Source organism: Bos indicus, chromosome 17 (assembly GCF_029378745.1).
Source record: "Bos indicus isolate NIAB-ARS_2022 breed Sahiwal x Tharparkar chromosome 17, NIAB-ARS_B.indTharparkar_mat_pri_1.0, whole genome shotgun sequence".
NCBI lineage: Eukaryota > Metazoa > Chordata > Mammalia > Artiodactyla > Bovidae > Bos > Bos indicus.
Window position 1 is genome coordinate 65,586,545 of NC_091776.1, and position 19,969 is coordinate 65,606,513.

The 19,969-nt window shown below is 51.7% G+C and overlaps 1 protein-coding gene across 1 annotated transcript in view; it reads left to right on the plus strand.

Moving 5' to 3' along the window:
* Positions 1-353: 353 nt before the first annotated feature.
* The window catches only part of MYO18B (myosin XVIIIB), a 223,757-nt gene continuing 204,141 nt past the window's right edge, over positions 354-19,969 (plus strand). Inside the window, exons 1-7 of the mRNA XM_070769757.1 lie at positions 354-489; positions 7,096-7,250; positions 9,009-9,169; positions 13,725-14,951; positions 15,485-15,551; positions 16,401-16,513; positions 17,749-17,925. Coding sequence (XP_070625858.1) covers positions 425-489; positions 7,096-7,250; positions 9,009-9,169; positions 13,725-14,951; positions 15,485-15,551; positions 16,401-16,513; positions 17,749-17,925 — 1,965 coding nt within the window. The 5' untranslated portion in view covers positions 354-424. The remainder of the gene's footprint in view (positions 490-7,095; positions 7,251-9,008; positions 9,170-13,724; positions 14,952-15,484; positions 15,552-16,400; positions 16,514-17,748; positions 17,926-19,969) is intronic.

Below are 19,969 nucleotides of genomic sequence, written 5' to 3' on the forward strand. Positions count from 1 at the left end.
TTTCCTAGTTTCTATAGTGTAAACACTCCCTGAACTGATTTCAATCTATCACGTGACAGCAACCCACTGAGGAGTTGGAAACCGAGGGCCCCAGTAGGCTCTCGCGAGATGATGAAATTCACTTGACATCACCTCACGCAGGGTCGGTAAACAACCACGATGGGATCTCACGAGATGGTGGGAGTGGGCGTGACGTCACCCCACGCTACACACCTGGAAAGCTGGGGCCACAGTGTGCTCTCGCGAGATGATCGGAGTCGACGTCCTCTCGCACAGGGTTATAAAGCAAGGGCTACGGTGGGGTCTCGCGAGATGCGTTCTCCTCAGCGCGGCCTCGCGGGATCCGTCTCATCAGCTCCCCGGATGTGCTGTTCTCTACTGTGTGAGGAGAGATTGCTTGGAATGCTGTTCAGGCTGTTTTCTTATGTATGAGTTACTGACAACAGCTACTGGCACGCCAAAGGGGCCGTTGAAAACTCGTGAACCATGGTAACTAACAGTCGGAGATGGGGGGCTGGGGTCTCTTCCAGGAGCGGGCAGTGAGGGACCCTACTCATAGCTAGAAGTGAGAAAAGTTGAAGGGGGAGGAAAGAGGCCTTTTCCTCCCCTCCTGACCCCCTTCACGAAGATTTGGTGTATCGTTTAAGATCTGGGTATCCCCAGGTGTTTGGTTGTAGGAACCTCCACAAATACCAAAATCCATGGAGGCCCAAGTCCCTTATATAAAAAGGAGTAATCAGATCAGATCAGATCAGTCGCTCAGTCGTGTCCGACTCTTTGCGACCCCATGAATCGCAGCACGCCAGGCCTCCCCGTCCATCACCAACTCCCGGAGTTCACTCAGACTCACGTCCATCGAGTTGGTGATGCCATCCAGCCATCTCATCCTCTGTCGTCCCCTTCTCCTCCTGCTCCCAATCCCTCCCAGCATCAGAGTCTTTTCCAATGAGTCAACTCTTCGCATGAGGTGGCCAAAGTACTGGAGTTTCAGCTTTAGCATCATTCCTTCCAAAGAAATCCCAGGGCTGATCTCCTTCAGAATGGACTGGTTGGATCTCCTTGCAGTCCAAGGGACTCTCAAGAGTCTTCTCCAACACCACAGTTCAAAAGCATCCATTCTTCGGCGCTCAGCCTTTTTCACAGTCCAACTCTCACATCCATACATGACCACAGGAAAAACCATAGCCTTGACTAGATGAACCTTTGTTGGCAAAGTAATGTCTCTGCTTTTGAATATGCTATCTAGGTTGGTCACAACTTTCCTTCCAAGGAGTAAGCGCCTTTTAATTTCATGGCTGCAGTCACCATCTGCAGTGATTTTGGAGCCCAGAAAAATAAAGTCTGACACTGTTTCCACTGTTTCCCCATCTATTTCCCGTGAAGTGATGGGGTCGGATGCCATGATCTTCGTTTTCTGAATGTTGAGCTTTAAGCCAACTTTTTCACTCTCCACTTTCACTTTCATCAAGAGGCTCTTTAGTTCCTCTTCACTTTCTGCCATAAGGGTGGTGTCATCTGCATATCTGAGGTTATTGATATTTCTCCCAGCAATCTTGATTCCAGCTTGTGTTTCTTCCAGTCCAGCGTTTCTCATGATGTACTCTGCATATAAGTTAAATAAGCAGGGTGACAATGTACAGCCTTGATGTGCTCCTTTTCCTATTTGGAACCAGTCTGTTGTTCCATGTCCAGTTCTAACTGTTGCTTCCTGACCTGCATACAGATTTGTCAAGAGGCAGGTCAGGTGGTCTGGTATTCCCATCTATTTCAGAATTTTCCACAGTTTATTGTGATGCACACAGTCAAAGGCTTTGGCATAGTCAATAAAGCAGAAATAGATGTTTTTCTGGAACTCTCTTGCTTTTTCCATGATCCATCGGATGTTAGTAATTTGATCTCTGGTTCCTCTGCCTTTTCTAAAACCAGCTTGAACATCAGTAAGTTCACGGTTCACATATTGCTGAAGCCTGGCTTGGAGAATTTTGAGCATTACTTTACTAGCGTGTGAGATGAGTGCAATTGTGCGGTAGTTTGAGCATTCTTTGGCATTGCCTTTCTTTGGGATTGGAATGAAAACTGACCTTTTCCAGTCCTGTGGCCACTGCTGAGTTTTCCAAATTTGCTGGCATATTGAGTGCAGCACTTTCACAGCATTATCTTTCAGGACTTGAAATAGCTCAACTGAAATTCCATCACCTCCACTAGCTTTGTTCATAGTGATGCTTTCTAAGGCCCACTTGACTTCACATTCCAGGATGTCTAGCTCTAGGTCAGTGATCACACCATCATGATTATCTGGGTTGTGAAGATCTATTTTGTACAGTTCTTCTGTGTATTCTTGCCATCTCTTCTTAGTATCTTCTGCTTCTGTTAGGTCCATACCATGTCTGTCCTTTATCGAGCCCATCTTTGCATGAAATGTTCCCTTGGTATCTCTGATTTTCTTGAAGAGATCCCTAGTCTTTCCCATTCTGTTGTTTTCCTCTATTTCTTTGCATTGATCGCTGAAGAAGGCTTTCTTATCTCTTCTTGCTGTTCTTTGGAACTCTGCATTCAGATGTTTATATCTTTCCTTTTCTCCTTTGCTTTTCGCGTCTCTTCTTTTCACAGCTATTTGTAAGGCCTCCCCAGACAGCCATTTTGCTTTTTTGCATTTCTTTTCCATGGGGATGATCTTGATCCCTGTCTCCTATACAATGTCACGAACCTCATTCCATAGTTCATCAGGCACTCTATCTATCAGATCTAGGCCCTTAAATCTATTTCTCACTTCCACTGTATAAATCATAAGGGATTTGATTTAGGTCATACCTGAATGGTCTAGTGGTTTTCCCTACTTTCTTCAATTTAAGTCTGAATTTGGCAATAAGGAGTTCATGATCTGAGCCACAGTCAGCTCCTGGTCTTGTTTTTGCTGACTGTATAGAGCTTCTCCATCTTTGGCTGCAAAGAATATAATCAATCTGATTTTGGTGTTGCCCATCTGGTGATGTCCATGTATAGAGTCTTCTCTTGTGTTGTTGGAAGAGGGTGTTTGTTATGACCAGTGCATTTTCTTGGCAAAACTGTATTAGTCTTTGCCCTGCTTCATTCCATATTCCAAGGCCAAAATTGCCTGTTACTTCAGGTGTTTCTTGACTTCCTACTTTTGCATTCCAGTCCCCTATAATGAAAAGGACATCTTTTTTGGGTGATAGTTCTAAAAGGCCTTGTAGGTCTTCATAGAAGCGTTCAACTTCAGCTTCTTCAGCATTACTGGTTGGGGCATAGACTTCGCTTACTGTGATATTGAATCATTTGCCTTGGAAACGAGCAGAGATCATTCTGTCGTTTTTGAGATTGCATCCAAGTACTGCATTTCAGACTCTTTTGTTGACCATGATGGCCACTCCATTTCTTCTGAGGGATTCCTGCCTGCAGTAGTAGATATAATGGTCATCTGAGTTAAATTCACCCATTCCAGACCATTTCAGTTCGCTGATTCCTAGAATGTCGACATTCATTCTTGCCATCTCTTGTTTGACCACTTCCAATTTGCCTTGGTTCATGGACCTGACATTCCAGGTTCCTATGCAATATTGCTCTTTACGGCATCGGACCTTGCTTCTATCACCAGTCACATCCAGAGCTGGGTATTCTTTTTGCTTTGGCTCCATCCATTCTTTCTGGAGTTATTTCTCCACTGATCTCCAGTAGCATATTGGGCACCTACTGACCTGGGGAGTTTCTCTTTCAGTATCCTGTCATTTTGCCTTTTCATACTGTTCATGGTAATAGTTACCTTAATATTTACGTATAACCCAGCACAGTTTTCCTCGTATACTTTTAACCATCTCAAGATTGCTAATAATATCGAATGCAGTGCGGATGCTGTCAGCAGTTATAAACACGATGTAAATGCTATATAAATACAGTGTAAATGTGAATACAGTGTAAATAGTTGTCAGGGCACAGCAAATTCAACTTTTGCTTTTTGGAATGTTCTGGATATTTTTATCGTCCCCCCCTCCCCACCCCCAGTTTTTTTAATCCACACTTGGTGGAATTTTCAGTTGCAGAACCTGGGCATGTGGAAGGGCTCTTCATTTTGTGTGGCGTGCTGTGTTACTTGCCCATTTTGGAGTGTGTACTACGCGCATGCCCCATATTGCCCTCCGCCATCTTTACAAGCCAACCCTAGCACCTTTCAGTGTCACTGCAAATGTTCCCTGGTGGAGCCTGAGACACTGCAGGCAGGATGGGGAAACAGTTGCGCTGCTTCTTAAAAAGTCACATGTAAAGTTAGCAGACAGCCCAGTAGTGCCGCCTCCTAGGAATCTCCCGAAGAAAAGTGGAAACACAGCGCACCAAGACCTACAGGCCTACTCAGAGCAGCGTAATTCGTCTCGCCCCAAAGTGGAAATAGCCCAAATGCCCATCAGCTGGCGAATGGATAAACAGGATGTGGCTTATCCATAAAAAGTGGAATGCTGATGTACACAACAATGCAGAAAAACCTTAAACACATGCAAAATGCAAGAAGCCACATGTAAAATACTGCATTCTCTAGGACTCCATCTATATCAGAAGTCTGGGGCCGAGGGTGGGAACAGCTAGTGACTGCACATAGGCATGAAGGGGCTTTAGGGGGCGATTCTGGTCACGTCGCCCAGGGTTGCAAAGTTTATCAGAAAGCATCTAAGTGTGCACTTACAATGAATGAAGCTTATGGCAGGCATAGAAGTTATACCTAGGTGAAGTGGGTTTTATTTTTAACAGTTTAATTTTTTATTACTGACACCTGGATCCGAGGCTGACAGGTTCTTTCCACTTTGGGTGTGCTGATTTACATTTCCCCCAGACATTTCTGTTTATACTATGGAAATAAATAAACCATTAAACTCTCTTTAGTAGGTGCTTATTGATGCTGTCCTTCTAGAAGCCTGACAATGGAATGGATAAAGTTGTTTTATTAATAAAATGTTCTTAAGCATCCTTTTCAGGGATTCATACTATTCCTTCAACTCAGATGTGTGCTAATTTATTTGGCTTCTCTAGTTACTGGAGGCTCAGTTGGTAAAGAATCCACCTGCAATGCAGGAGACCCTGGTTTGATTCCTGGGTCGGGAAGATCCGCTAGGGACGGGATAGGCTACCCACTCTAGTATTCTTGGGCTTACCTTGTGGCTTAGCTGGTGAAGAATCCACCTATAATGGGGAAAACCTGAGTTCAATCCCTGGGTTGGAAAGATCCCCTGGAGAAGGGAAAGGCTACCCATTCCAGTATTCTTGCCTGGAGAATTCCATGGACTGTATAGTCCATGGGGTCCCAAAGAGTTGGACACAACTGAGTAACTCTCACGTTTAGGATTTTTAGTCCTACAAGCAACACAGTGATGGTTTTTTTTCTGGTTGAGGATCACTTCCTCAATTTGTTTTCCGAAAGAGGACTTTCTAGGTCAAAAGCTGTGTATGTTTGTTAAGGTTTTGAAAATGATGCTAAAAATGCTTACTCTTTTTCTCAAAGCTCTCAGTCAGTTAAATAGCCAAGGTTTCCTGCGCTTTCCTCATTTTCACGGTCAAATTATATAGCCACTTACCCCTCACAAAAGAAACGCACACTTTTCTGTGATTTCAGAAATCTGGAGAGTGTGGAATAGTTACTAGAAGGGGTACGAGGGATTGTCGTGAGTTGGTAATGTTCTGTTTTTTAAATTGATATGATTTTATACAGTAAAATATTCTTAGTTGTACAGCTGAATGAATTTTTACACGTGATATACTAGTGTAACCAGCACTCTGTCCACCTAAATAAACCTAGGAGGAAATAATAATAATCAAAAAAAGTTTATTTGGTATTAAAGAATTGCATTTTGAGATACACAGGTTCTGATTGCAAAGCAGTGTCCTGCTGGGGAGTAAAATTCAGGGACTTTTAAAGGCTTAAGGGGAGGTTTGCATTACAAAGAACTGTAATTGATGTTGGAGGCCAGAGCTGGCCTTCCTTAAGGTGACTGAGCACTCAGGCTGTCACTTTGAGGGAAGTCAGAGTTCCTCTCTGAGACAAACCTCAGGGATTCTTGCAGAGTCCTTGTAATACCTGCCATTTGCACCAGTTCCGAAGTTTTGTGGTTGCAGTTGGGGAGGACGTGTATGAGGTCCACCTCCTTAATGGCCTGCCAGCTCTGTTGTAAAACCCCTTGACATGAGTGACTCCATTTAACTTCACATTTCACAGCTCATGTCAAGATATAAGACATTTCCATTTTCCTAGAAAGTTCCCCTTGTGCTTCTTCCCAGCTGAACCCTAACAACTCCTCTCACCTCCATCGCTATAGATTAGATTTGCATGTTTGTTATTTTATTTATAATATTTATATATCTAGATAATATTTATATACCATGTTGTTGTTCAGTCCCTAAGTCCTGTCTGATTCTGACCCCCATGGACTGCAGCACGCCGGGCTTCCCTGTTCTTCACTGTCTCCCTGAGTTTGCTCAAACTCATGTCCATGGAGTCAGTGATGCCATCCAACCATCTCATCCTCTGTTGCCCCCTTGTCCTCCTGCCCTCAGTCTTTCCCAGTGAGTTGGCTTTTCACATCAGGTAGCCAAAGTATTGGAGCTTTATACTATAGTCATACATAAAATAATATTTCAAATTAAATTAAAATGTACTTTTAAAGAATTTTAATCAAAATTATTTTTATTTTATAATTTTAATTTATTTTTAATATTTTAAGTTGAAATTTAATATATTTTAAAATAACACCATGTTTTTATTTTAAAAGTTTAATAGTTTTGATCTGGTCACAGTGCTGGTTCTATCGTTGTGTTCTTTATGTGAGAGCCACTGAGCTATACATTTACAAGTACATACTTTTCTGGCTGTATACGTCAAGAGAAATTTAAAAGTGTGTGGTCAGGGTTGGCAAGAATTTCACGGCACTGTCCACTCCATAGCCAGCAGCTCTCTGCTGACCATATTCCTCCCAGATGTAAATGATAGTGAGTTGTGCCTGGCCTGGTCCCTGGCATCGGAGGGGGTGGGTCTGGGCGGTACCCACGAGCTAACCTGTCTCTCTTTTCTCTCCCTACTGTGTCTCCATGGGTCAGTCTCTGTGCATCACCTCATGCGCTGCCTGTGTCCATAAAGCTGCATTCCGTGCTGCCTGGCAGAGAGCTTCATCTCATCTCATCTCATCTCACCTCACGGTCCTGGCACTGCCTCAGCATGGCCATCTCATCACGCCTCGCCCTATGGGAGCAGAAGGAAAGTAGCACTCAGGGCTCGGGCCACAGCCTCAGGGGCCAGCCAGACCCTCCAAGGACGCATCCTAGCCCTGCTGTCTCAGGCTACCCCCTCCCACCTCAGGCAGAGGTTCTGACATCCAGAGCTCCCCTGGCGCATGTCCAGGCTCCCTTCCATCTTCCACCTCAGTTAGCCATGGCATCTCCAGCCTAGCCAGGCATTAGTGACCATGCCCTTGACTCCTCCCATGGCTGCTGGTATCTGTCCCTCAGGAGGTGATGGCAGGGGAATGAAGGTAGACCAGCTGTCCCAGCACCGTCCTCATGGCAGCTCTGATGAGCATGGGGCTTTGTGTGGGACAGTGTGGGTGGGGAAGCAGGGGCACCAGAGGCAGGGCTGCCAGCTGCCAGCTTCATGCCATGGGGATAGGTTTCTGAGGTCCCTGCCTTCTGTCACCCATGCAGAACTGGAAACAAGCTCTTCTTCCCGTTGATGGCTCTTTTCCCTGTTGTATTTGTTGTAAGAATCCATAAAGGGCTGCCTCTTTCTTTTATGCCTGTTATCTCCCCTGTTCCTCGCCCCCACCCTTGTGCACTGATTTGATGAATTGGAGGCTGAAGGGTGGAGTGGTTGAGAAGTGTCTCCTGGCTGCCTCTGCCCCTTGCTGATCTGACATGGCATAGACTGATGCTGGAGGGAGCGGAATGACACCTGCCCTAGAGCGTGCCTTTCACCCTCACAGTGCAGGTTTCAGTCCACGTGGAGAGGCGCAGAGGAAACGTGAGCCCAGCCTCCTGTGTCCCCGCTTCTCTCCTCCTGGGAGAGGCCTGCCTTATCTCTGGGCCTCTGCTCTGTCTCTTGGTGTTTCCTGTCTCCTTTAGGTTCCTCTTTATCAATGGGACTGCGGATGTCAAGTCTTTGCCAGCCTCTCAGGGAGGACCTTGATAAGGAGCTTATTTTAAACCAGTGTGTAGCTCTGCCATAGAATGCATAGAATGCTTGGAGGTTTTTTGTTTTTTGTTTTTTTTCTTTTTCCTTTAAACTCATGAGCAGTCACAGTGATGCTGGATAAAGACAAACCCCTGTGGATTACATCCAGTCCCAGGTCTCCATCTCTAAGGTGGCAAGTCTCAGCTGCAATCCAGGTCCACCCAGCTCTGGCTTCGACCGTGTTTCTGGGGTAAAATGCAAGCTTTCCAGCCCAGTGCTGGGGAGTCCCTGGCTGCCCAGGACCGTCAAGAAGTCAGGGCATGGGGTCAGTAGAATGGGCTATAGCCATAGGGCTGGATCCTTAGATGAACCGTGACTGCCAGCCCTGCCCTCCCTCACCATGCTCCTGGCATAGAAAGTGGTTAAGGTGGTGAATTACTTAATCTATTTACCACAAGCTGAGATGGGACCAGAGAGTGTGGATGGTTCCCTGTGACCTGTCCCCTTCTGGAAACCGGAAAAGCTCCTTTTGAAGCAGGTCTTCCCAGAGATGGGGCTGTCCCACACCAAGGATGGGTACCAGTGGGCTCCACTGTGCGAATCCATACTATGAGGAAACTGGATCCAGGCGGAAATGGCACTGCCTGGAGCAGCCTCAAGGTTGAGCGTTCCATTTTCACCTGTTGTCCTGAGGCTTCCCAGGGCTTTTCCAGCTTCGCTGTGGCCTCTCATACATGGACTTGGTGTCCGCTTGGCCCCCTCCCCAGCTCCGTCCAAGACTCTTAAAGGACAGCTTGCTCCTGCTGGTTCATTCACTGAGCTCTCTCATTCCTTGCTTCTGCCAAACAGATTCGGGAAGAGGACAAGAGCCCTCCACCATCCTCGCCTCCTCCCCTTTTCTCTGTCATCCCAGGGGGCTTCATTAGGCAGCTGGTCCGAGAGACTGAGAAAGAGTCCAAGGAAGCTAGACTGAGGAAAGAGGCAGCTCTTGCCTCTCCGGAACGAGAGGTAAGTGGCTGCACTGGAAAAGGACCAGGTGACTGTCAGCACCCACCTTCCTGTCCCGTGAGCCTCCTCTTGAGTCACTTGCCAGCCTTTGTTCCTGCAGTCTCCTCATTGAGGAGTGTCCTAGCTTTAACATAATCTGTTGAACTCCTATACATTTGTCAAAACCCAGCTTAGATAGTACATCTCTAGAAAGCTCTCCCATTACCTTCCTCCTTCTGATTTCCACTTCACCCTCTTCATGCCTGTCTTAATTTTGGTCCGCAGAGTAATTACTTGCTCATGTGACTTAATCGACTAGGAATTCCTTAAGAGCAACAACTATCTCATTCAACTCTGTATCTTGAGCAGCTCTCATAGAACTTGGCCCATGGTGAATGCTCAAAAATTTTTGTTGAGTGAATGAATGAATGGTATCAGTTAACGTATGATGGGGATCACTGACCACTACTTTTGCAGAAAGGGAAAACTAAATATTAGCTAAGGATGTATAGTTTGCTTTCAGTTAAGCAGGAAAGATGTTCCGCTGGTGTTCACCAGCTATTGCTGTATTGGTTGTTAACATACCAAAACCCTTCCATCCCAGGTGGTAAACGGCCATGGGCCCAAGTCCCCCAGGCGCCTTCCAGCGGCCATGCTTACCTGGGTCCCTTTCCCAAGTCCATCAGAATCGCCACAAGCCAGTAATCAAAGGGTTACTGCTGGGCGCAGGAGGGGACCTCAGGACCCTGCTTCGGATGGCCTCCCTTCTGACTGCTTGGTGTCCACTTGATCTGAACAGCGCTGCTGGATGGAAGCAGTGAGTGGACGAGGTGCAGTCCCTGTGCTTTAAGGACTTGAAGGTTGATCCCAGTTGGTGTTCAGGGCCACTTCCCTCCTCCCCCAGCTCTTAGGACCAGGAAACCCTGGCAGGATGGTGAAGCTGGCACCAGGGACACAGGCTTGGGTGGCAGTGCACCTGGAGCACGTCACAGTGTTAGCAGGAAGGGCCTCTCCTTGCGTCTCTGCTGTGCCCTCTTGAGGCGGAGTGGATGCTTCAGTGATGGGGCTGAGCGATCTGGTGGCCTCAGAGCCTGGAGTTGGCTTGAGCCCAACGGGCAGCCTGGCTCTGCCTCCCACACCCCTTCAGCTGTTGCTTGCCAGGCTGGTCCCCCATGTGCCTGCCCCTGTCCAGCCCCAATGACTGTGCTGCGTCAGGGAAGTCCTGTAGCCACTGAACTGCTGAAATACCCCTGCCACATCCTCGTGGGGGAAGGTGTCAGGGTAGAGACACTGTTCCTACACCTGCCTGACCAGGTGTAAGTAAGTGGGGGCCAAAGTCAACCCTCACAGGCTGCTGTTAATGGTCATAATGAGGGTCACTGTGTTCATTTCTCACTCGACAGGACTCAGTGCTCAGGGGCTCGCCTGATACCCTGTATAACACAGGGGTAGATGGGAGTATACCCACTTATCAGAGGTGGCAACTGAGGTTCAGAGAGGCTAAAGCACTTACTTGCTCAAGGTCATGAGGCCACATGGGGGCAGACAGAGCCAGAGGCTGTGTGTCTTCTGCTCTGGCAAGCTGCCTGGGAAAGGGCCAGTCTGGGGAGTGAGATGGCTGGTGTGGCGGCCACAGTGGCCTGGCGAAGAAAGGGTTCCAGGTAAGCCGTGTGAGCGTTGCTGTGTGCAGGTTAAGAAGCAGAGCTGAGCAGAGGGGACAGGCTGTCACTGCAGGGTGCGGAAGGTGCCTCTGAGCAGGATGGACAGGCCTCAGACCACAACAGGTGTCTGGACCATGGGCCAAGACATTCCTGGGCCTGGAGCAGGGCAGGACATGTTCCTGTGAGGCAGCAGGCTCCAGCTTGCTCCTGCCAGTTTAATTTTCCTGCTCTATCACTAAATAACTCTGGCCCCTCTCCCCTCACCCAGCACTGCTGGTTTTATTTGGTCCTCATAGAGTCCTTGCAGGGAGTCATTAGCATCCATCACCATTTTGCAGGAATGGAAATGAGGCTCTGGGAAGTGACCTGGTTTTCCGAAGGCCACCCAGTCATTGAGGGGCAGGGAGAGACAGGAATAATATCCAACAGGAAGAAAACAAATGTCAGAGACCCAGGTTCTAGCTCTAGCTCCACCACTCTGTGTGCTCCAGGCTGGATCCCATCCACTTTCTCAGCTTTAGTTTGCCCATCTGTAAAATGGTTGTGCTGTGAACTTCCTCTTGGCCCCCATGATTCTAGATGTGTTGCTTCCCCCTTAGACTAGGAAGCTGCAGGTGGGATCTGAGGGCCTTGGTGACCAAGAAAATTCACAGGAGGGGAATGCACAGCATGGAGGGGAGGAGGCCAGGATGGGTTATCTTGTTAGGCGCATCCCTGCATTACTGTCTCCTCTGTGGGGGTTTGGTTTTAAAAATAAAGTACTGACTCACTTTTCAAAACAGTGCAGACAGTGCTATTTGCCAGGTACAGCCAATCCCTTTCCAAGATGTGACCTGTTTGGCCCCAGAAGGTCAGACTGAGCCACCAGGCCATGGGGTCTCAGCCTCCTGTTGCATATTGCAGTCTCCTAGGGGCCCACCACCCAGACCAGCTGCATCAGATCCTCTGGGATTGGAACCAAAGGGTCAGAATGTTTTTTAAAAGCTCCCAGGAGACTCCAGTGAGTCCCAGAAAGACAAGCAAGGTTGTTAAGGCTCAGCAGTCAAGGGCACTGTCTTTACACTCAGAGAGGCCTGTGTGACTTTTTGTTCCGGGTTTGTCTCTTGGGCCACCTAACATCTTTGTGTTTGCTCCCTTATCTGTGGAATGGGGAGAGGTTCAGACCTGCTTCACTGGCTTCTTTACTGGGTAAGTCAGATATTGCAGGATGGCCATGTAGGGTCCTCCTCAAGGTTGATAGTAACACTGGTCATTATTGTTATGTGTATTACTGTTGTTATTTTACAAAGATGAGGACTGAGACTGTGCTCTGGAGGCGACACCAGTCAGAGCTAGAATGGGATGCAGAATGTGGTCCTGCTGCAAACTTGCATGAGCACACAGAGCTCTGGGGCTTCAGGGTCCATGAGGCCGTTTTTCTGATCCAGGTCTTCAGGCACAGACTTGCTGAGGAGGGGCATTTGAGCTGGGTATAGAAGGATGAGTTGCACATGGATGAGTGGAGACGGGCAGGGGTGTTCCAGGCAGCAGGCCCAATGTGAACAAAAGCATAGAAGCTGGACAGTGTCAGCTGTGGCTGAAACGTGCAGTGAGCAGGGACAGTGAGACCAGACGGCAGAGGGGTGGGGGGTTCCTCTTCAACAGCTTCGAATGGCAGATGGCTGTACTGAATGGCTTTCCTGGAGACTGGGCAACTGCTAAAATCTTTGACCGGGTTTTAAATGACTGGCAGCAAACTGATGGGGTACCAGCTCAGTGGCTGTGGCAGTGCCCAGGTGAGAGAGAGTAGATCTGGGTTTGGGAGAGGAGACTCAGATGTGCAGGTGGACTCAGCACAATCCTGGGCCTGGTGTGGGTGCACAAGGAGGGTGAGAGACCCAGATTCCCAAGCGCAGGTGTGCGGGAGGCTGGTTCTAGCAGGGTCCACGGTGGCAGACACAAACCAAGGCAGGTGTGTGGCCAGGCCTCAGGGTAGAACTGCCCCTGCCAGGTCCTCCTGCAGAGGCCACTCTGGCCCTGGAGCTGTTCTGGTCACAGCCAGGCTGGCTGGAGGTTGGTGGGATGGGCAGGGCTGGTGTCACTGGGCAGTAGAAAGATGTAGGGGAGGAACAGGTAGTGGAGACCCCTGGGTGTCGGGTACCCAGGTGTCTCAGCCAACCGAGAGTGGAGGACCTTGGGGCCAAAGCAGGACCCTCACCTGGTGCAGAAGGACCAGTAGCAGCAGCTCGTTTCGTTCAGTTCTCTGAAATTCCCACATCTTGGCATGCAGAAAATCTGGAGGGTCACATGGTATCTGCCTGCACTGAGAGGAAACCAGTTCTCAGAGGGGATAGGTGATGTCATCCAAGGTCACTCAGCTGGAGAGCTTCAAAGCCAAGACTAGGACAGGTCCTCTGATGACAGGCTCCACGTCCTTTCCCATCCCTCCCTGGCCCGATAGGAAGAACCGGGTGTAAATAGTAGAGCCATGGCCCCAGCATCAGGGACAGCAGCAACAGTGGCTCCTGTTGCTGAGGACGTGCTGGGTGCTGGGCTCGGTTTCCACGTGTTACCGTGAAGCCGCCCACCCTGAGAGGCCATTATGGTTCTCATTTTATTGGTAAGGAAACTGGCTCAGGGAGGGAAAGTAATTTACCCACGGCCACACGGCTAGCTAGTGGCAGAGTTTGGAGTGAATTTGGGTCTGTTGGGCTCCAAAGTCCACTTTCCTTTCATAATGTCACTTGGCCTTCAAGTTCTGAGCCAAGGTCTAGGATGTAGGATTTTGAGGTTTGGCTCATTGCCCCTAGGTGCTTGAGGGTATGTGAGGGAATGAATGGCTGGGTGATTAAAGAAGTGAATGAATGAATGAATGAGTGAATGACAAAGCTGTCTGGTCAGCACACAGCTGAGAACGGTTGTGGTGTCTCTTCTAGATCCCAGAGGTTTCCACTGGCCAGCCCAGCACTGGCACCAAGCCTGGGAGCCAGAACGCCAAGTCAGGCTCTCCCCTGAGTGCAGACATTCTGGGCAGGAAGGGTGAGGAGGCTGGGACCATGGACCCTGTGCTGATGACCATCAATGGCGAGAAGCCCCAAGAATCAGGCCCCAGTGGGACACCTGCCAAAAAAAGCCTGCCCTTCAAGAGAGGGGTGAGGAGGGGTGACGTGTTGTTGATGGTGGCCAAGCTGGACCCGGACTCAGCCAGGCCAGAGCAGAGGACCCAGCCCCGCGATGCCCCTACTTCCAGGACCCCATCCCCAGCCACGGATCCTGGAGGGGGAAAAAAGGGGGACACCCCAGGGACTCCTCGTGGCCCCCAGGCCAGCACCACAGATGCACCTCCGAAGGCTGAGAAGACTCAGACTGGGGGCCCTGGGGACCCAGGAACTGTGCTGCCGACGAAACGGGAGCAGGATCGAGGCACAGTGGGAAAAGGGGGCGAGGCCCCCCAGACCAACAAGGTGAAAAAGGCGGAGCTCCAGGGCAAAGAGGGGCTGGGTGATGGGGGTCAACCAGGGACAGCGGAGAAGGGGGCAGGGGATTCCCCAAACAAGGGGGCAAAGGGGAGTCTCTCCAAGGATGTAGCAGGTGAAGGGAAGTGGGCTGGGGCCCAAGCCCCGGTGAGAAGGTGGGGAGGTTCCCTGGGCAGAAGGGGCAAGTGGGACCGTCCCCAGCGTGAGAAGGACAAAGAAGGTGTGCTCCTGAGCAAGGCAGACCAGATGGAGGAACCTCAGGCCAGGGCAGAGAAGGCTGGCAAAGCGCCGGGGAAGGCGGGGGAGGCTCCCAGAGCCATGGACAAGGCAGGTGAGCCTCAGAGCAGGACTGGGAAGGCAGGGGAGCCCCGGGGCAAGATGGAAAAGACGGGGCCACCTCAGAGCGCCTCTGGAGAGGCGGGTAAAGCCGGGGGTGAGGCAGAGAAGGATGATAAAGCCCCCAAGGAAGTGGATGCACGTGGGGTTACCCCGACAACAGCTGGTAAGGAGGACCAGCCTGAGAGCAGAGGACAGAAAGCAGAGGAGGCCCGCCCCGGAGCCGGGTCCCTGGAGCTGGAGCCGGGAGGACCTGGGCAGCCTGCTCTGGACGGCCACGAGGAGAAGTCTCAGAGGCCGACGGAGAGCCAGGAAGGGAGAGGAGGAGGCCAGAGCGGAGTCTCGGGGCAGGTGAGGGGGCTGCAGGGGGCGGGGAGGCGCAGGCCAGAGAAGGGGGACAGGAAAGGCTTGTCCCTGGGGGTGGACAAGGCGGGGACCGGAGATGGATAGGAGTGGAGGGGTGGCCAGCCCAGAGGAGGGACCAGGCACGTCCCCCTCGACACACAGGGGTCGGGAGGCCCCACAGGGGAATCTGACCTGTCCAGAGGTGAGATTCTCCACAGAGTGAGGCAGTGTCCCAGCCATGAGAGATGTCCCCTTGCCACTGAGCTTACAAAGTCCCAAGATAATTCTTTGAGCTGTGTAAATGGCAGATTGCTTAAAATGCAGATTCCCAGGCCCCACCCTGGAGCTTCCGTTTCCGAAAGCTAGGGTGGGGCCGTGGCCTCTGCATTTAAATAAGGACCCCCACTTGCACCGGGGGATTCTGATTTAGCTGGTCCTGGACATACTATGAGAAATGCCCATGTAAGAGGTCTGCCCCTCACACGGGGGTGGGGGAGGGTGCATCCCCTTGTGCTAATTTATGTGACCTTTGCCCCCAGGCTCCTGAAGACAGATGGTATGAGGCAGAGAAGGTCTGGCTGGTTCAGAAGGATGGATTCACTCTTGGTAATTAGGGGTGTTAGCACATCTGGGGTCTGAGTCCCCCTCTCACCCCCGCAGTGCTGGTCGCTGTGTGTGCCAGGTCCTGATCACAATTTGGGGACTGAGGGGAAGGGCGGGGTTGGGGCAGCCAGGACTAGGATGCGGAGACATGGCTTTGGAGTGGGACTAGTTTGGTGTCATTTCACTCTCAGCAGATGATCTGTTGGGTGCTATTTTCAAAGGCGTTTGTGCCTTGGTAATTAATTATTTAGCTAATTCATGAAAGCAACAAGCATTATTTGGCTTCTGCAGTGTTGTGTCTGGAACCTAGTGCAGGTGGATCCCATCTCATGAACCCACCTTGTTGATTACTTGTGGCTGGTGACCGGACTCTACTGAGAGGTGATTCTCAGTCCGTTCAGAACACGGCTGGGAGGAGTGATTGATTAGTGATGTCTGGAGGGCTCTTGCGGGAGGAGTGGCAGCCCATATGCCATTATTTGCCGTCCCGAGTCTAGGTATGTGGTGGACAGTGCGCCCAGCCGTCTGGCTGCCAACTCTGTGCCTGTGCCATCTGATAGAAGCCCCAGATGAATCAGACCCAGCCTGTCAGACCCAAATCTCCATGGGTTTGGGGTCACAATTCAGCACCCTCCCTGTAAATAGGCCCCCAAGGAAGAGGATGACGCCCATTTCCCCTGTCCCAGGCCCTGTCTCCTGCTCCTGGCCTGACTTGGCAGCTCACAACCTCTCTCTTCTCATCTTTTTTCCTCTCCCCTCCACCTGTCTCACCTCCATCTTCTTTCCTCCCCTCTTTCCCTGCTGTCCCCAACCCCCCTTGCTGTACCCCTCCACCCCTGGGGTGTCTTCCAGCAACGGTGCTGAAGCCAGACGAGGGAACAGCAGACCTGCCGGCAGGAAGGGTGCGACTGTGCGTTGACACCGACGGTAGCGTCACCGAGGTGGACGAGGAGCACGTCCACCGGGTGAGCCCCGCCCGCCCTGCCTGCTCCACCCCGCTTCCCCCTCGGGCTTGACTGCACTGAATACTTCCCCTCGGCGCCCTGGGGGGAACTGTAGGGAAGTTCAGCATTGAACTCACTGCTCTGCTAGAGGTGTCCTGTTAAGGGGTTTCATTGCTCTGTCTCACGGTGTCCCCTTTATGAGGACACGTTAAGAGAGATGTTTGTCAAATCTTGGGCCTGGGAATTCTTCTGCTGGAGAAAGTGATTGTTTTCTTTTGTATGGACTTCGGTATGCTTCCTTCTTCGCCCTGGCTGCTAGGAGACTCAGAGCCAAATTTGCAGCTTGTCGTTAGCCATGGCATAGGTTCCAGTGGCCTGCTTTTTGGGTATCAGCCTTTAGTTTGGTTCTTCTTTTTTGGTTGTTTTGCATAATTTTTGCACTGCACCATGAATCCGTTTGAGAATAAGTCAGACTCTAATGAAAGAAGTAAAAGATCTTGTCCTGATGCTTTCCACCCTTCACATCTACTGCTGCTTCCAGGAGTTCTCCTTGGCCTCGTTCACCTTCACCCCTCTGTCCCCGCTCTGCCCACCTCAGGCCCGCTCCTCCCACCAGTGCTGGGAGTTTGCAGAGGGCCAGGGTCCTCAGGAAAAAAACTTGACAAAAGGATGACAAAAGACCACAGAGCAGTAGGCCCAGGAAACTCCCTGGAGCCAGAGAAGTGCTAGGACGCTTTTCAAATGGATGCCCCAAGGAGACGCTGCAGTCACTCCTTGCTTCTAGAAGGGTCTAGGTGTAGTATTTCCAACTGATGAGTGTGTGGCGGGCTGTCAGAGAAATGGGGCAATCAGGGCATTGGCCTTCGTCCTAAGCATCCCTGAGCACACGCAGAGCTCCCCGACAAGAGGCAGAAGGGAAAGAGGCAGCAGAAGACACGTCCTCCGAGCACGCCTGCCTTTCTGTGTCTGACAGACAGAAGGCATGTGAATCTTGCTGCGCGTCCTCAGAGCGCCTCCCCTCCTGGTGCCCTGAGCGCAGTGTAGGGAGGGCCAGCTGCCAGTTGCACAGAGCACAGGAGAAGCGATGCCGCTGTTTCATCTGTAGGTTTTGTCGCTCTCTGCGGAGTCAGGGCACTGCTGCCCAGGAACCGGGTCACCGGGGCGGTGTGTGGGGCCAGGGGGCGGAGGTGGAGGTGGTGGTTGTGGTGGTGTGGGGGCCCAGGAGGCCAGAGGACACTGTGTGTGATGGTTTGCAGGCCAATCCCCCGGAGCTGGACCAGGCTGAGGACCTGGCCTCCCTGGTCAGTGTCAACGAGTCCAGTGTCCTGAACACGCTTCTGCACCGCTACCAGGCTCAGCTACCTCACACCCACGCCGGGCCCGACCTGATCTTCCTCCAGCCCCAAGGGCTCATGGCGCCCTCTGCCGGCAAGGTGAGGGGGCCCCAGGGGCGGGGCGGGGCCAGGCCAGGGTCCTTCTGCATCTCGGGACCAGAGCCCCCAGAGCCCCTGCAAGCCTGTCTGAGCGGCATCCTGCAGACATGGCTGCTGGGGTGTCAGAGCATCGGGGAGCCTTGGGGACCACATGGTCCCCCCTCCTTAGAGGGGAAGAGAAGGGATACAAACAGAGCGGGAGCGCGAGAGACAGTGACGGTGGGAGAGAACGTATCGGACGTGTCGGGTCTGTCAGGCTCTGCTCTAGGCAGCTCTGCGTGTCGTCTCAGCCAGTCCTCAGGTCCACGAGAGGACTGGGAAGCTGGGCCAACTCCGGACTCAGGCTCGGGGCTGGAGGAGCTGGGGTGAAACCCACATGGCTGGGCCCTCTGTGCTCTGAAGCCCAGGCCGGACCCTCGGGAGTCCCAGACACCCGCATGAACTGGGAAACTAAGCCTCCGTTCTACTTTTATTCGTTTCTACACGAGTGTAGTAACAGTCTGTTTATTGTCAAGACCACAGTCATAGCCAGAGGACCCTCTCGGCGCCACCTTGTGGAGGGGCCTGCAGCTGCAACCCCAGCATTTGCGCCCCATCCCCTCAGTATTCTGGCCTGGAGAATTCCATGGGCTGTGTAGTCCACGGGGTCACAGAGTCCTACGCGACTGAGGGACTTGCACTTGCACTTCACCTCAGCCTCAGTTCACCTGGTTGCTCCTGTCTGAAATAATGATGGAGGGTCCCGTGTGCGAAGGCGGGCAGATCAACCCGCCTTTGTGAGCTGCTTGTCCTCGTGGGGAAGACAGGTCCATCATGACAAAGAGCAGTGTGTGGAGGAGATTATAGGAGGTAGGAACGGCTGGTGCCAGGTCTCACACGGGGTCAAAGTGACTCCGCTCCTGCTCTGAGCCTGGTGGAGACTTTCAGCAGAGCAGTGACATGTAGTGTGACTATGCTAGGAAAGGATCCTCTTGGCCATGGGGTGGAGGTGAGAGGTGGGCAGAAGTGGAGGCAGGGAGATCCACTGGAGGTCAGAATCTCGTCTGTGCTCCATTCGGAGGTCTTGTTGGCCCGGGAGGGGTCAGGCCTCTAGGATTCCTGCTAATGCACCTCAGTGCTTTGGAAAGGTCATGATGCCTCTTATCTGTCAACTGGGGATGAGAAGCTGCATCTTGCCCTTGGAGTCCCACAGGACAAAGTCATTCGTAGCCCCCGAATGATGCTGAGTCCATTAAACAGGGGGCAGTAGCCTGGACCCCCTCCCCAAGGCTTCTCTTCTCTAGGACTCCCTTCACACCCCCTCTAAGTCACCCTCCCAGCCCCTCCCCCACCTGGCTGTTCTGGCCAAGGGCCGTGCATGCACCCCCTCTCCCTTGCCGGGCAGGCCATGCTCCAAGCCTTCTGAGAAGCTGAGCTCCAGCTCTGTAGGAACCCCCGGGAGAGGTGTCTGTCGCAGGTCCCTCCTCTGCAAGTTCGGTTCTCACAGTTCTCAGTTGTCCTGGATTGTGCATCCTTTACTCTGGCTGGGTCAAAGAGCCTCATAATTCAGGCATTAGGACCCACCCTGGTAGGAGGAACTTGAGTCCTGTGAGCCCCAGCTAAGCCCCTGTAACTGCTGGGTTGGGGCTGGGCCCTGCTCAGGTCATCCCGCCTCCCACACCTGCTCTTTGGCTGGGTCTCATCTGGTTCCTCAAGTGGCCACCAGGTGGCAGAAGAGATCTGCAGGAGGGGACTGGGGCCACCTTGAAGATGGGCTTGGTGGGGTCTGGGCAGGGCTAGGGGCCTTTCTCGCTGGGGGTCTGGGCTCACCCAGCGACTGGGAGCTGGGGATATGTGTGGGCGGTGCAGGCCTCTGTTGGAGTGAGTTACTGTGACTGTGTGGGGTGTAGATGGGCACACCTGTGTACAGAGGCTTCTGCTGCTGTTGGGTATGTGTGCCCTTGACCATGCCCGTGTGCAAGCGTGTGAGGGTACCTGTGTGTGTCTGCAGGATCTTCCCTTCTCCCCTGCAGGCCTGAGAAGGCTGGCGATTGGGACAGCCTGG